Source organism: Engystomops pustulosus, chromosome 5, assembly GCF_040894005.1.
Source record: "Engystomops pustulosus chromosome 5, aEngPut4.maternal, whole genome shotgun sequence".
NCBI classification, from domain to species: Eukaryota; Metazoa; Chordata; class Amphibia; order Anura; family Leptodactylidae; genus Engystomops; species Engystomops pustulosus.
In genome coordinates this window covers 138,656,153-138,670,243 of record NC_092415.1, presented here as the reverse complement: position 1 = coordinate 138,670,243, position 14,091 = coordinate 138,656,153, and the positions used below count along the sequence as shown (strand labels likewise).

The 14,091-nt window shown below is 39.5% G+C and overlaps 1 protein-coding gene across 5 annotated transcripts in view; it reads left to right on the top strand.

Annotated features, from left to right (window-relative positions):
• Window positions 1-14,091, top strand: part of COBL (cordon-bleu WH2 repeat protein) — a 331,678-nt gene that overhangs the window by 268,297 nt on the left and 49,290 nt on the right. For all 5 annotated transcript variants that reach the window (XM_072153170.1, XM_072153169.1, XM_072153165.1 and 2 more), the window contains one exon: window positions 9,979-10,088. In XM_072153170.1, the coding sequence (XP_072009271.1) occupies window positions 9,979-10,088 (110 nt within the window). The remainder of the gene's footprint in view (window positions 1-9,978; window positions 10,089-14,091) is intronic.

Below are 14,091 nucleotides of genomic sequence, written 5' to 3'. Positions count from 1 at the left end.
TTCTAAAGAAAGGGGGGTGATTTGAATTTTTAGTTTTTTTTTATTATAATTTTTTTTTTTAAACTTTTTTTTACTTTTACTATTTTTCAGACTCCATAGGGTACTTTAACCCTAGGTTGTCTGATCGATCCTACCATATACTGCCATACCGCAATATGGCAGTATATGGGGATTTTACTCCTCATTCATTACAATGTGCTGATAGCACATTGTAATGAATTGGTTAAAACGAGACAGCTTCGGGCCTTCGTGAGACCCGAAGCTGTCATGGCAACGGATCACCGCTCCCCGTGACGTCATCGGGCAGCATTGCCGGCGGCGATGGCCGTGAAAGCACCCGCGATCGGTAAGCCTTTGCTGCAATATGCAGCGCGCGTCGGGAAGGGGTTAAGGTTAGTGATTAGGGTTAGTGGTTAGGGCTGCTGAATATCTATAGTGAATAGGGTCAGCAATCAGAGTTAGTGATCAGAGCTAGAGGTTATACTTACACCTACACCTTCAGCATTTGTTTCCCTTCCTGCGCTGACATTTCAGTTACTGTTTTTTGTTTTATCATAAAGTTAAAAAAAAATATTAAAAAAATACAAAAAAATATAGTTTCTAGTTTTATAGATATAGTATGATTTTAGTACTGTAGGGGTACATTATTGCATATACTTACACCTACACAGATTTTCAGCGTTTGTATCCCTTCCTGTGCTGACGTTTCAGTTACTGTTTTTTGTTTTATCATAATACTAAAAAATAATATAGTTTCTAGCATGGCTAAACGGTATATTTTACGTATGAGGCCTATGCCTACATGTGTTCAGATACAGACTCTGCAAGTGATGAAGAGCACTTTCTAATGTCCTCCTCTAGTGACAGTGATGAACCCTCACAAAGGAGTGAAGAGCAGTCAAGTGACCCCACTTGGGAGCCGTCAAATATGTTTTCTCCCCAAATTCCAGCATTCAGTTCCAACCCAGGAATAAATATTAATACAGATGGGTACAAGGAACTTGATTTTTACACAGACAAATCTGTATGCAGAACATTTTCTAGCCAGTCACCCCACATCATATTGTGCTAGAAGCCATAGTTGGCACCTCACTAATGCCACAAAATAAAAAAAAAATCTGGAGGCTCTTTCTTAATATGGGACTTGTTAAAAAGCCTAGCATCCGGTCATATTGGTCCAGTGACGTTGTATACCACACACCGATGTACAGGGCTGTGATGACAAGACCACGTTTTGAGGCGCTGTTAAAATTTCTGCATTACAGCAATAATAGTAGTGTCCTGCTGCTGGTGACCATGCCCAAGACCGAATATAAAAAATTATTCCAGTAGTTACTCATTTTAATTAGAAATTTATGGAGGCTTACACCCCACAAAAAATATAGCCATCGACGAGTCACTTGTACTTTTTAGAGGTAGGCTTAAATTTCGGCTATATTTCCCAAGCAAAAGAGCTAGGTACATGATCAAAGTTTACAAGCTCTGTGAAAGTGAAAGCGGATACACCTACAAATTCCGTATCTATGAAGGAAAGGACTCCCAGATCTGTGTACCTAAATGCCCCCCTGACCACAAGTGGTAAAATTGTGTGGGATCTTTTATTCCCCCTGTTGGGTAAAGGCTATCACCATGACATAGATAATTTCTATACAAGTGTCCCTCTCTTTCAGTGCCTCCTTGAAAAAAGAACAGAGGCCTGCAGAACAATAAGGAGGAATCAAAGAGGCCTCCCAAAAAAATCTGGTGAACCTTAAATTGAGACTGGGTGAAAGCAAGTCAAATATTACAGCACCCCTGTCTCTGTTAGAGGAACCAATGCCACAGTCCTCAAGCCAGTTTGAATACAGGAGTACAGCCAACACTTGGGAGGGGTTGATCTAGCTGATCAAATGCTACAGCCGTATAATTCAGTGCAAACTGCATTGTATAATTCCTTTTTCATTTACCGCAAGACCCGGCAACTATAGTAAGCTACTTGGCATAACAAGAACAAGTAACTAAGCAATTACTGTTCCAAGAGGGTGAAGAGGGTGCGAGCACATCCCATACTAGTCACGCCAGCAGAATTGTGCCGGGACAACATTTCCCATCTGAGATCCCCCCCACAGAAAAGAAAAGACGGCCATACAAAAAATGCCGTGTGTGCCACAAGAAGGGAACGCGCAAAGATACCGGTTATCAATGTGACACTTGCACAGATAAGCCAGGGTTGTGCATCAAAGACTGTTTCCGCTTTCATTTCTTTTCAATATACCCCTAGATGAATACAGAAGGAACAAGTGTTACACAACATATGCAAATAGATTTTTCCTGGATTTCATTTTACTAGCCCCAAAAACTTTCATTATACCCCTAGATAAATAATTTCTGCTTTCTGGGTGTTGTTTTCAATAAGGTAACTTATGGTGGTGTTACATTATTCTGTTAGCTCAAATCTACTATAAGTGAGGAATGGGGCCTATAAGTCACTATTGCTTTATCCTGGAAGCCTTTATGGGTTTAGTTTTCAAAATGGGGTCACTTTTTGGGGGTTTTAACTGTTTCCATTTCCCAGAGTCTGTAAATGAAAGGTGGTGGCATAAAACAGGAAAATTTATCCACTCATAGCCAAATGGTGCTCGTTGGCGCTCTGTTCTGTGCTGCTATATGCCCTAAAATCAGTTTACACCCACATGTGGGGTATTTCTGTGCTCAGGAGGAATTGTGCTATGAATTGGGGGTGGGGTGGGGGACAATTTGTGAAGCAATTATTTTTTTCAAAGTTTTACTTCCATATCATCTTAATTTCAGAGAGGGGGTAGAAAAAGTCATTATACCCCTTAATAAATTCCTTCAGGTGGCCTAAAACAGTTTCAGGAAAATCTATCACTCGCTCTGTTCTGTGCACTGCAATATGCCCTAAAAGCAGTTTAGACCCCCATGTGGGGTATTTCCGTGCTTGGGAGGAAATTGTGCAATAAATGTGAGGGGTGTTTTTTCCTACAACACTCTAAACGTTCATCTCAAACAAGGATAAGACTGGTCAGAGATGCAGCTAAGAGGCCCATGATCACCCTAGATGAACTGCAGAGATGTACATCTAAGGGGGGAGAGTGTGCGCATAGCCCAACAATCAGCCATACACTGCACAAATCTGGCCTTTATGGAAGAGTGGCAAGAAGAAAGCCATTTCTCAAAGATATCCATAAAAAGTCTTGTTTAAAGTTTGCCACAAGCCAGCTGGGAGACACACCAGACATGTGGAAGAAGGTGCTCTGGTCAGATGAAACCAAAATCAAACTTTTTGGCCACAATGCCAAACAATATGTTTGGCGTAAAGGCAACACAGCTCATCACCATGAACACACAATCCCCACTGACACACATGGTGGTGGCAGCATCATGGTTTGGGCCTGTTTTTTCTTTAGCAGAGACAGGGAGGATGGTTAAAACTGATGGGAAGATGGATGGAGCCAAATGCAGGACCATACTGAAAGAAAACCTGTTGGAGTCAGCAAAAGACCTGAGACTGGGGCAGAAATTTATCTTAGCCAGACAATTATCCCAAACATAAAGCAAAATCTACAGTGGAATGGTTCACAAATAAACATATCCAGGTATTCGAATGGCCAAATCAAAGTCTTGAATCAAAGCTTGAATCAAAGCTGTGGAAATAGCTGAAAACGGCTGTTCACATATGCTCTCTATACAACCTCACTGAGCTCAAGCTGTTTTTCAAGGAAAAATGGGTTAGAATTTCAGTCTCTTGATGTGCAAAACAGACTTGCAGCAAAAGGTTGCGCTACAAATATTAACTTTAGATATATAATGCAAATAAAGTATATAAAACACCAAAAATGTACATATTTGGTATCACCGCGTCCGTATTAATCTTTCCAATAAATCTAAATCAATATTGAACCCGCTCGGTGAACGACGTAAAAAAAAAAACTCGAAAAACTTCCCGTAATATACAATCTTTCATCAAACACCATCACAAAAAATGTTCTAAAAGGTGATAAAAAAAGCTACGTTCCCTAATATGATATGACTGAATAGAACAACTCTTTTCACAAAAAAAAGCCCTCAACCAGACCTGACAACAAAAAAAAAATACAGAAGTTATGGTCCTGAAAAGTTGTCGATAGTAAAAACAATGCGATTTTCTCCAATATTGGTTTTGCTCAGTAAAATTGAGCAAAGATAAGAAAAACTATATAAATGAGGTATCACCGTAATCATAGTGAACCAGAGAATAAATATATAATATTATTTTTACGTTACGGTGAGTGGGGGAAAAAAGTGCTAAAAATCCCAAATAAAATTGATGATTTTGTTTCTGTCCCACTTGAAAAAGTTAATAAAATCTCATGAATAAGCTTATGACCCCCCAAAATGAATTATCTATACATTGTATCTCATCCCGTACATAATAAGTCCTCATATGTTCACATTAACAAACAAAATTAAAATTTATAGCCTGTACAACGTGACAATACAAATCTGCTGTGAATAGCGCTGCTTTGATCCCATGCTCGACTGTGCGCCCATACAACAGTTTACCACCAAATATGGGGTATCAGTACACTCGAGAGAAATTGGGAAATTGCAGAGCGTTTCATCATTTAATTTATTATGAAACTATCAGTTTTGGCCTAAATTAATGTATTTTCCAAAAAAATTCAAAAGTTTCTAAATCGCAGGTATATATGGTTTAACCCATGTGAAACACTTAAAGGGTTAATAGACTCAATAGAAGTTGTTTTACATACGTTGAGGGGTGAACTTTTTATAGTGGGGTAATTTATCGGGTTTTACTATTATTTTGGCCTTTCAAAGTCTCTTGGAAGCTGAGTTGTCCCTCAAAATGTGAGTTTTAGCAATTTTCATGAAAATGAGCACCTAAAGTTCTGCACCTCATAACATCCTAGAAAAATGACAGGACGCATAAAATATCATCCCAACATAAAGAAGACATTCCGTAAATGTTAATTATCAAGCTTTTTGGATAATTTTACTGTCTGGAAAGCAGAACATTTCAAACTTGGAAAATGAAGAATATTTACAAACTTTTGCCAAATTTTCACTTTTTTTCAGAATGAAACGCAAAACTTATCACTTAAATTTTACAACTAACAGGAAGTACAATTTGTCACGAGAAAACATTCTCAAAATCACCGGGATATGTTAAAGTGTTCCGAAGTTATAACCAATTATCCTGAGACATGTCAGATTTGAAAAATTGAGTCTGGTCAATGAGATGAAAACTAGTGTCTGTGATAAGGGGTTAAATAAAAAAACACAGTAAAGAAGTTGAATTTAACATAACAATAATATTAAATGGTACACTAGTGCTATAAATAAAGAAGTTGGTCTGTAATGATATGCCATCATGCTTTCACACTGTAGCCACTAAAACCACTTTTCCCAATGTATTTCTAATGTGTATCCTACAGTGAAAGTGCAGATGTTGGCAACGATACAATTAACTCCAGTGTTAAACGTTTTGCTCGGAGAAATGCCCAGCATGCCAGGAATTCATTATTGGAAAAAATGCTTCTTTAACCTTCCTAGTATGTCTGACACATGAGAAAATGTTTATGTACAGTCCGATGTGAAATCCATTCCTACGATTTATCTTATTTCTATTTTAAGCTTTCCTGAGGTTTCGGAAATGTTTTGTACATTTTCTACATTTAAGGTTCACATATTCTCCGGCTCCATCAAAAAAATAGAACATGAACATGTTTATTTAATAAGGTAGCAAAAAAAGCTAAGTACAAAAGTATGTTCCTAGCACTTTGGAAAAATATTATGTACTGTCATCTTCCTGCTTTGGTGTTATATAAAAAACTTTATTGGGGACAGCAGAATCAGGGGGAAGAGGAAAACTTGACTCCTTGCTTCAACAATGCTGCATCCATTCCATCTGTTGATAATCCCAGCTGGATAGCAGTCACAGGAGCTGGAAAAGTATTGTTTGTGTGAACATTCTAATTTCTGTGCTGTAGCCAATTATGTGGCTGCTCCTACATTCCTACATGTGACCATTTTACCTTTAGAATTAAGCTTTAGAGTTAACAGATGGAAAGGAGAACATGTCACAGGAACATGGAACTTTTTTTCTTGAAAACCCCTTTAAGGCCCTTTTTAGATGTTTCGTTTATTCACTCTGCCATAAAGCCCTGACTGGTGGGGGGGGGGGGGGTTACTTTACAGAACTTTCTCTCATCTCTTACTGCATCTCTGGAGCTCAGCCACAGTGATCTTTGGGTTTTTCTTTACCTCTCTCACCAAGACTCTTCTCCCACAATTGCTTGTCTGAATTATGGAGGCCATTTTGCTCTTAGGAATTGTGAGTGCTGCAGAAATTCTTTTGTAACCTTGGCCATATCTGTGCCTTCCCAAAATTCTGTCTCTGAGCTCCTTGGGCAATTCCTTAGACTTATGATGCTTTGACCTGCACTGTGGACTGTGAGGTCTTATTTAGTGTGCCTTTCCTAATCAAATCCAATCAGTTTAATTAAACACAACTGGACTCCTATAATGGAGTAGAACCATCTCAAGGAGGATCAGGAAGAAATGGACAACAATTGAGTTAAATATGAGTGTCACAGCAAAGGGTCTGGATACTTATGACCATGTGATATTTCAGTTTTTCTTGTTTAATAAATTAGCAAAAATGTCTACATTTCAGTTTTTTTTCTGTCAAGATGGGATGCTGAGTATACATTAAAGAATGCTTTTGATCTTACCAATTGGCTGCAATTAAATAAAAAGTATAAAATTTAAAGGGGTCTGGATGCTTTCCACACCCACTGTAAATTAGGCGGTTTCAGCTGTATACATAGGAGGAGGGAAGATTCATTAGGACCTGTACACCAATTTTTTCATGTGGGCATGGAGAGGCTTAAAGGAGGACACGGCCGTGGGCTGAGAGGGCCAGCGCACCAGCTATAGCCTGCGAACATTTAAGCCTGAAAGTTCAAAAGCTACAGTGCAGTGATGGCAAACCTTTTAGAGAACAAGTGCCCAAGCTACAACAAAAATCCACTTATTTAACGTGTACTGCCAACATGCCATTTTAAACAGTAACTTATTGCTTCCTGTTCTTCCACATATTTCAATTGTATCAGCCTGAAGCCACTGATACAATTTAAAGAAGGAGGCAAATTCAGACTCTCATTGTAGCTTCTCTCCAGGGTCTCTGTAGAGGAAGAATGGTGGGTCCAGCAGGAGAACCTCCAAAGATAATGCAGTTCTGTCAAAACCTTCCCACTTTTCCCAAAGTTCCAAACAGCCAATGAAGTGTCGCTTTAATATAGTGCTGAGAGCAAAATCTCTAAAGTTGCCTGGAAGCTGCAGGAAGATTTGGTGGATTTGTTCCTGTCTGGTGAACTTTGTCCTGGGGTGATAACCTGAGTGCCCACAGAAATGGCTCTGAGTGCCACCTCTGGCACCCGTGCCATAGGTTCGCCACCACTGCTATAGTGCAATTCGTCCACAGTCGCCTGGCAGATACATCTGGAGGCCACAGTTGGGACGCATGAGTGCCGGCATATGATAAATGTCAACTACTGAGCCTTTCTTAAGCAGTTTACCAACAAGGTATATAAACCATGTTGCTCAAACTAACCAATTACAGATTGTTAAATAGAAACACATAATTGCCCACATTAATTAAAGGGGTTATCCGGGGTTTTTTCCGGGTTTTAGTGACGCAGCCTGTAACGGCTCTAGTGACTGGCCATTTTTAGTGAATTTTCTACATTTTTACTTTTGAGGTTAAAAGTGGGGAAAAAAGGCTTTTTTGCAATTTTTAGTACATAATTTTTTCAATTTTCTTATTAACTCAAAATAAACATTTTAAATGAATTTCCTATTTTATTTTAGTCATTTTGATCGTTTGTATTGTCGCAGGCAAATGGGGCGACTATGGTGGTGTTTTTTGTAGTGTAGCGGGGGATTTTTTTTAATAAAAAATGAAATGTCAATGTATTTTTATGAATATTTATTAATATTTTGTGTGTGTGTTTTTTTATTTTATATACACCCATGAGGGGTAATTTTACTTTATTTTATTTCTTTTACAACTTTTCCCCTGTAACTGGGGCATCTGTAAAAGCCCCAGTTACAGAGGAAAACCACCACCTGTGACTGGGGATTCTGGTCACAGCTGTACTGGGTCTAATTAGACCCAGCAGCTCTGGTTAACCCCTTTAGACCCGCAGAGGAGGGAGAAGAGGTAATAAACTGCATCTTCTTTAACACTAGGAGACCCAGTCTTAAGTCAACGGGCGGTCTCAGGCATGTTAAAGCCCCCGGCACCCGTTTTTTGTCTGACTATGCATGTTCTTTTCAGTGCAAATTTCTTGCACATGTATTTATAAAGTGTCCACGTGCACAATCGGACCTTGCACCACATTTATCATGCGGTGTCTGACAGAATTGTGTTGCAAGTACTATGTTAAAGGTGCATTAGAAAAAGTTTGTGTACTCTGCTGGAGCAGTGCAGGGGGCACCAGATTCATGAAGAACATGCGCCAAAATTCATGAATCTGGTGCACACTCCACTTTTTTTGATCAATGTGGTCCAATATATACATGCAGTATATACATGAAGCTTAGAGATAATAATTTGTACCAAACAACATGTGCATAAATAAGTAAATTCATAAAGTTGATCTGTTCCATACAAATATATATAGGCAGTGAAAAAATATACATAGATCTATTAATTGCTGACAAGCGGAAATTAACCCTTCAGGGTATTTTGAAGCACTATTGTACATATGAGAAAATTAACACTTCATAGTATGTTGGGGCACTATCTGAATAAAGGGGGATCTTGGGTATCAAAGGTGCCATAACTGCCGTTAGACTGCATCAACTTTGCATGTCTATGTCTGCCGACACGTACAATGTGCAAGTCCGCACAAGCACATTAGCCTACTTTCACTATGGAACAGCCATATTAATTATTGGAGAGAATATGAGGTAAACCACAGTGTAATAAATATGTCTGTACATGCCGAAGCGCCCATATTGGCTACTGAAATATGTAGGTGTCTGTTAAGAGAAAAAGAACGGTGGCTAAATTCTATTCGATGCAATGTAGTGAATATATGTGGTATGCCTAAAAGAGTTTAACGTCAATTAGGGCACCTTTGATACCTAATACCTGTTATCCCTCCATGTAGGTACTTCCTCAACATAGCCTAATGAATTAATTTCCATTAAAGGGGCACTTTCAGCAATTAAATTCAAGCATGATAAACAGTCGCAATGCCTGGTAAACTGCCAGATTATTTTCCTTTTAACACCAGGCGTCTTGACATTCTATTTTATACCAGCGCAGAACCTCCTGGTGTATCCAGCGGCATTTGAGGGGCAGAGTTTAATCATACGCCTCTGCACGAAGCAATGGTGTATGATAGATGTATGTATGTAAGCAATGGTTGTTTACCACAAACCATTATCACAAACCATGTATATATTATGTGTTTCTTTTTAACAAGTAATTGTTAAATTAATTTAATTAAATTTGTTTGAGCAACATGCTTTATACAATCTTGTCAGTAACACTAAAACACTGTTTGAGTAAGGCTCACTTTGTATAGAGGCGAAATGTTGTTCCTTGGGTGAATAAATTAAGAATGTTTTATTTTATTTTGTTAATTCTCTATTGGTGGACTTTCTCCAAGAAATGTCACCCACCCTAACTTTTTGTGCAGTGCTGTTTGATATATATATATATATATATATATATATATATATATATATATATATATATAAAAGTTCTTTAGCGGCACTGCTTATTCCCAAGCTGCTACATTTAAGCTTCCCCCGAAGCCTTTCTAAAGCTATATATATATATATATATATATATGTATATATATATATATATATATACACATACATATATATTTATTTAGTTTTTTTTTTAAATTAGACATAACTAATTGCTACGTAATATATATTAACACAAATTCTTTGCAGTTCTGTAAGAGCAGAAGATGATGTAGCTCAAGTACAAAATGGGGATGAAGAACATTTTATAGCGGCACAATTTCAGAAGACTCTGGCAGAGCTTGATGAAGACTCAGAAGGTATTTCTCTCTAATATTACAGTGTTTATACTTTTTTTTGCTAACATTTGTACATATTGGAATTGTTGATTACCTTTTAATAAATTATTTACTTTGTGTGAAACGAAAAATCCTAATTGGCTTTTGTTCATGGCATCCCTAATTCACTGTGGGGGTCACGAGAGTATATCTAGTAATAAAACTTAACCTTTATTGGTATATATAAATAAAATGAAACAAAATCCTCAACTGTATAAGTGTTAAAAACTATGTTCCAACCCTAGCAACAGACTGGTGTAAGTCGGAAACTGCTAGGGTCCGACAGATATTGTTGGGAGGCTAAAGCAGCAGTTGATATCAAAGCGGGGACACGCTCATCTATAAGTGTCATGCTTACCATGTGGTCAATCACATAGTTGCATCCACAATATGTGGATGAATATGTAGATCACAACATTCACTATCAGATCCCTGATGAATGCTATCAGGAAACGCGTCGGATCGCATCAACATCTAGAGGAGGGCTAGCTTCAGATAGAGTACGCATCAGATTAGCCTAGTAGCTCCGAGTGCTATACATTTAGGCACTTACATCCTATTAGGCCAGTGTCTCTGTCTCATTGTACTGCTGCTTTAGCCTCCCAACAATATCTGTCGGACCCTAGCAGTTTCCGACTTACACCAGTCTGTTGCTAGGGTTGGAACATAGTTTTTAACACTTATACAGTTGAGGATTTTGTTTCATTTTATTTATATATACCAATAAAGGTTAAGTTTTATTACTAGATATACTCTCATGACCCCCACAGTGAATTAGTTTCTATTTAGAGAGGTTAACAAACCCTTATCCTTACACAGTGATTATTGTTCATGGCATCCCTGGAAGCCTCTGTGAGTCTCTTGGCTGCCATGAAGGTACGGTGCGATCATATTATACAGGGTCGCAGTGTTGACGGTGCCACCTTCTTTTTCTTACCATCTAAACGCTGCTGTCAATATTTACAACACAATTTAAATAGTCAAATGGCTATGATGATTGCTTACACTGACTACTGCCATTGGAGCAGGAGCCTAGCAGTGACAGCATGATCACCAGATTTAGCTATAGTTCAAATAAAAACAGAGAAAAGACCATGTAGGTAGGAGTTTCACGTACCCTATTGTCCCAAGTGGTGGAGGTTGAATGTTCGGAGTGCACACGAGGTTCTGGCTTGGACTTGCAACAGCTTTAGAAAAGGAGGAAGTCGTAGCACATCCAACGGGATAAAAACACTTTATTCTTCATTCTTTAAAAGGCATACATCGGTGTGTAAGTAGGCAATGGAGACCTACGCGTTTCAGCTTGTCTAAGCCTTACTTATGGTATAATAAAAGCAAAGTGAAAGCACACATTAAATGCTCTACTGACACTTGATTACATGGATACGTGGTATCCGGTTAGGGTGGAGACAAAAAAGAGCAAACCGCAGCATGAAATAACATTGGATAAACAACCGACAGACAAAAAATCGCAGGATACAAGGGGAATATCACAAGGCATGTGGAAAAATTGTTAAAATAGATACGTATATCCTCTATAATGATGGCATCAGAGTTTAACAAGTGCCTGGTGATATACGATGCTCGATGCTTTGAAAAACAAAAATATCAAAATTGTAGACATACAGATATATATGAAAAACAGGAAAGAAAACACCTATAGATAGTAATCTATATAAAGATGGAATTTAGTAAATATAGGATAAATCATTTTTGGAATTCATGCCATCAGGGTATCTACACCCCAGGGCTAGAATCCAATACGCCTCCCGTTTTAAGAGTAGCTTTCTCCAATCCCAGAGCCCCCAACCCAACCCCCCCCCCCACCACCACCGGGTGGGACATTGCACAGGTTCTAGCCCTAGAATACGGAGGGAGGAGAAATTCCTATTGTGTTGTTCAATAAAATGTTTGGCTGCCCCTGAGGCATTTATGTCACCATTTTTAATGTTGGTGATATGTTGACTTAGTCAACATATCACCAACATTAAAAATGGTGCGACACAAACCCCTTCTAAATCCCTGTCCCAGTGGCGCGATTAAATAAGCCCCATTATCTTGTACAATGTGCAGCATAATATGTATATAATGGTGCACATCCTCCATTCTTTAGTGTGGCAGCTCACATTGCCAGGACACTGCAGGCCCCATAGCAGCTGCTATGACTTCTATCCCTGTTGTTAAGCCTCTGCATATAAATCCTTCAAAGGTGGACAAAATATGTGTACATTTGTACACTATGCTGCACCAGGTAGGGTGTAGGTGTTATACCACCTATCCCATGCAGATAAGGAGATCACGCTGGTTTCTGACGCCATCTTGCAAACTGTCAGCCATTTTAGATACAGCGGACATGTTCGCTGACCACTGTCCAGTTAGTGTCATGATTCAGCCATTTTTGTACATGTGAGAGATGTTTAACCTTCAGTATGTCCTCCTTCTTATCATAAATGTTTGGGTTCTGGAGACATTCTCTGTACATTCTGTAGATAAACATGTCTGAGGAACAAGGCCTGTTAATTTTTTCACAGAATGAGCTGGTGAATTCATTATGGCCAATAGCATTGCAGTGTACTATTCACGCCTCTTTGATGACCTTTCGGTCCTTTTTTTTTATATACGACTGTGTTTGTGAAATAAACGAGAGAGAAGATCTTAACATACACTAAGACACTGACGTGTGTCTTGGATTTGTTTTCTCCTCCTTGGTACCATGAGCCATGAAATAGTTAATTTGAAAGTCACTGTACAACATGAAGGTCTGTTTTGAGTCCTAGATAAAAATCTCTAACACTGTATATATTCTCACATACTTTCTCCCCTTTGCAGCATAGAGTGTCTGTGTACATATATATATATATATATATATACATATATATATATATATATATATATATGTGTGTGTGTGTGTATACTACAGAAGGGAAGAAGGTATGTGAGGATATATATATATATATATATATATATATATATATGCTACTCTGCATGGGAGAGAAGGTATAACACATACAAACTGGAGTACTGTCGCCTTCTTCCTTGGATTGATAAGATCGGGTCCATGGAAGCAGGACCATCAGCGCCATGATAAAAAGTCACAAGTAAAGTCCAAACAATATCATTGTGAACACAGGACACACTAGGCAAGATGCAGGATTCCAGACGCTAGCAAGATGCCGGGTTCCAGACGCTGGCAAGTTGCAGGGTTCCAGACGCTGGCAAGTTGCAGGGTTCCAGACGCTGGCAAGATGCAGGGTTCCAGACGCTGGCATGATGCAGGGTTCCAGACACTGACAAGATGCAGGGTTCCAGACGCTAGCAAGATGCAGGGTTCCAGCGCTGTCAGCATGCAGGGTTCCAGACGCTGTCAGGATGCAGGGTTCCAGATGCTGTCAGGATGCAGGGTTCCAGACGCTGTCAGGATGCAGGGTTCCAGACGCTGGCACAATACAGGGTTCCAGACGCTGGCACAATACAGGGTTCCAGACGCTGTCAGGATGGTGGGTTCCAGACGCTGGCAGGATGCAGGGTTCCAGACGCTGGCAGGATGCAGGGTTCCAGACACTGGCAGGATGCAGGGTTCCAGACGCTGGCAGGATGCAGGGTTCCAGGCGCTGGCAGGATGCAGGGTTCTAGATGCTGGCAGGATGCAGGGTTCCAGACACTGGCAGGATGCAGGGTTCCAGACACTGGCAGGATGCAGGGTTCCAGACACTGGCAGGATGCAGGGTTCCAGACGCTGGCAGGAAGCAGGGTTCCAGACGCTACTAGTTTACTGGCTCTGACATGATTTCAATACTGGTAGAAACAAGGGTTCCAGCATTGGCAGGTACACCACAAGTCTCAGCAGACCCAGATGGCAGACATGCATAGAGTCTGGTTACAAGGATATTATAATCTGCCCTGAATCACCTCAGCAGCAGCCATGTATCCAGCCCTAGAAAGCAACCCCTAGCAGCTGACTGTCAAGCCTTGCATTACAGCTGAT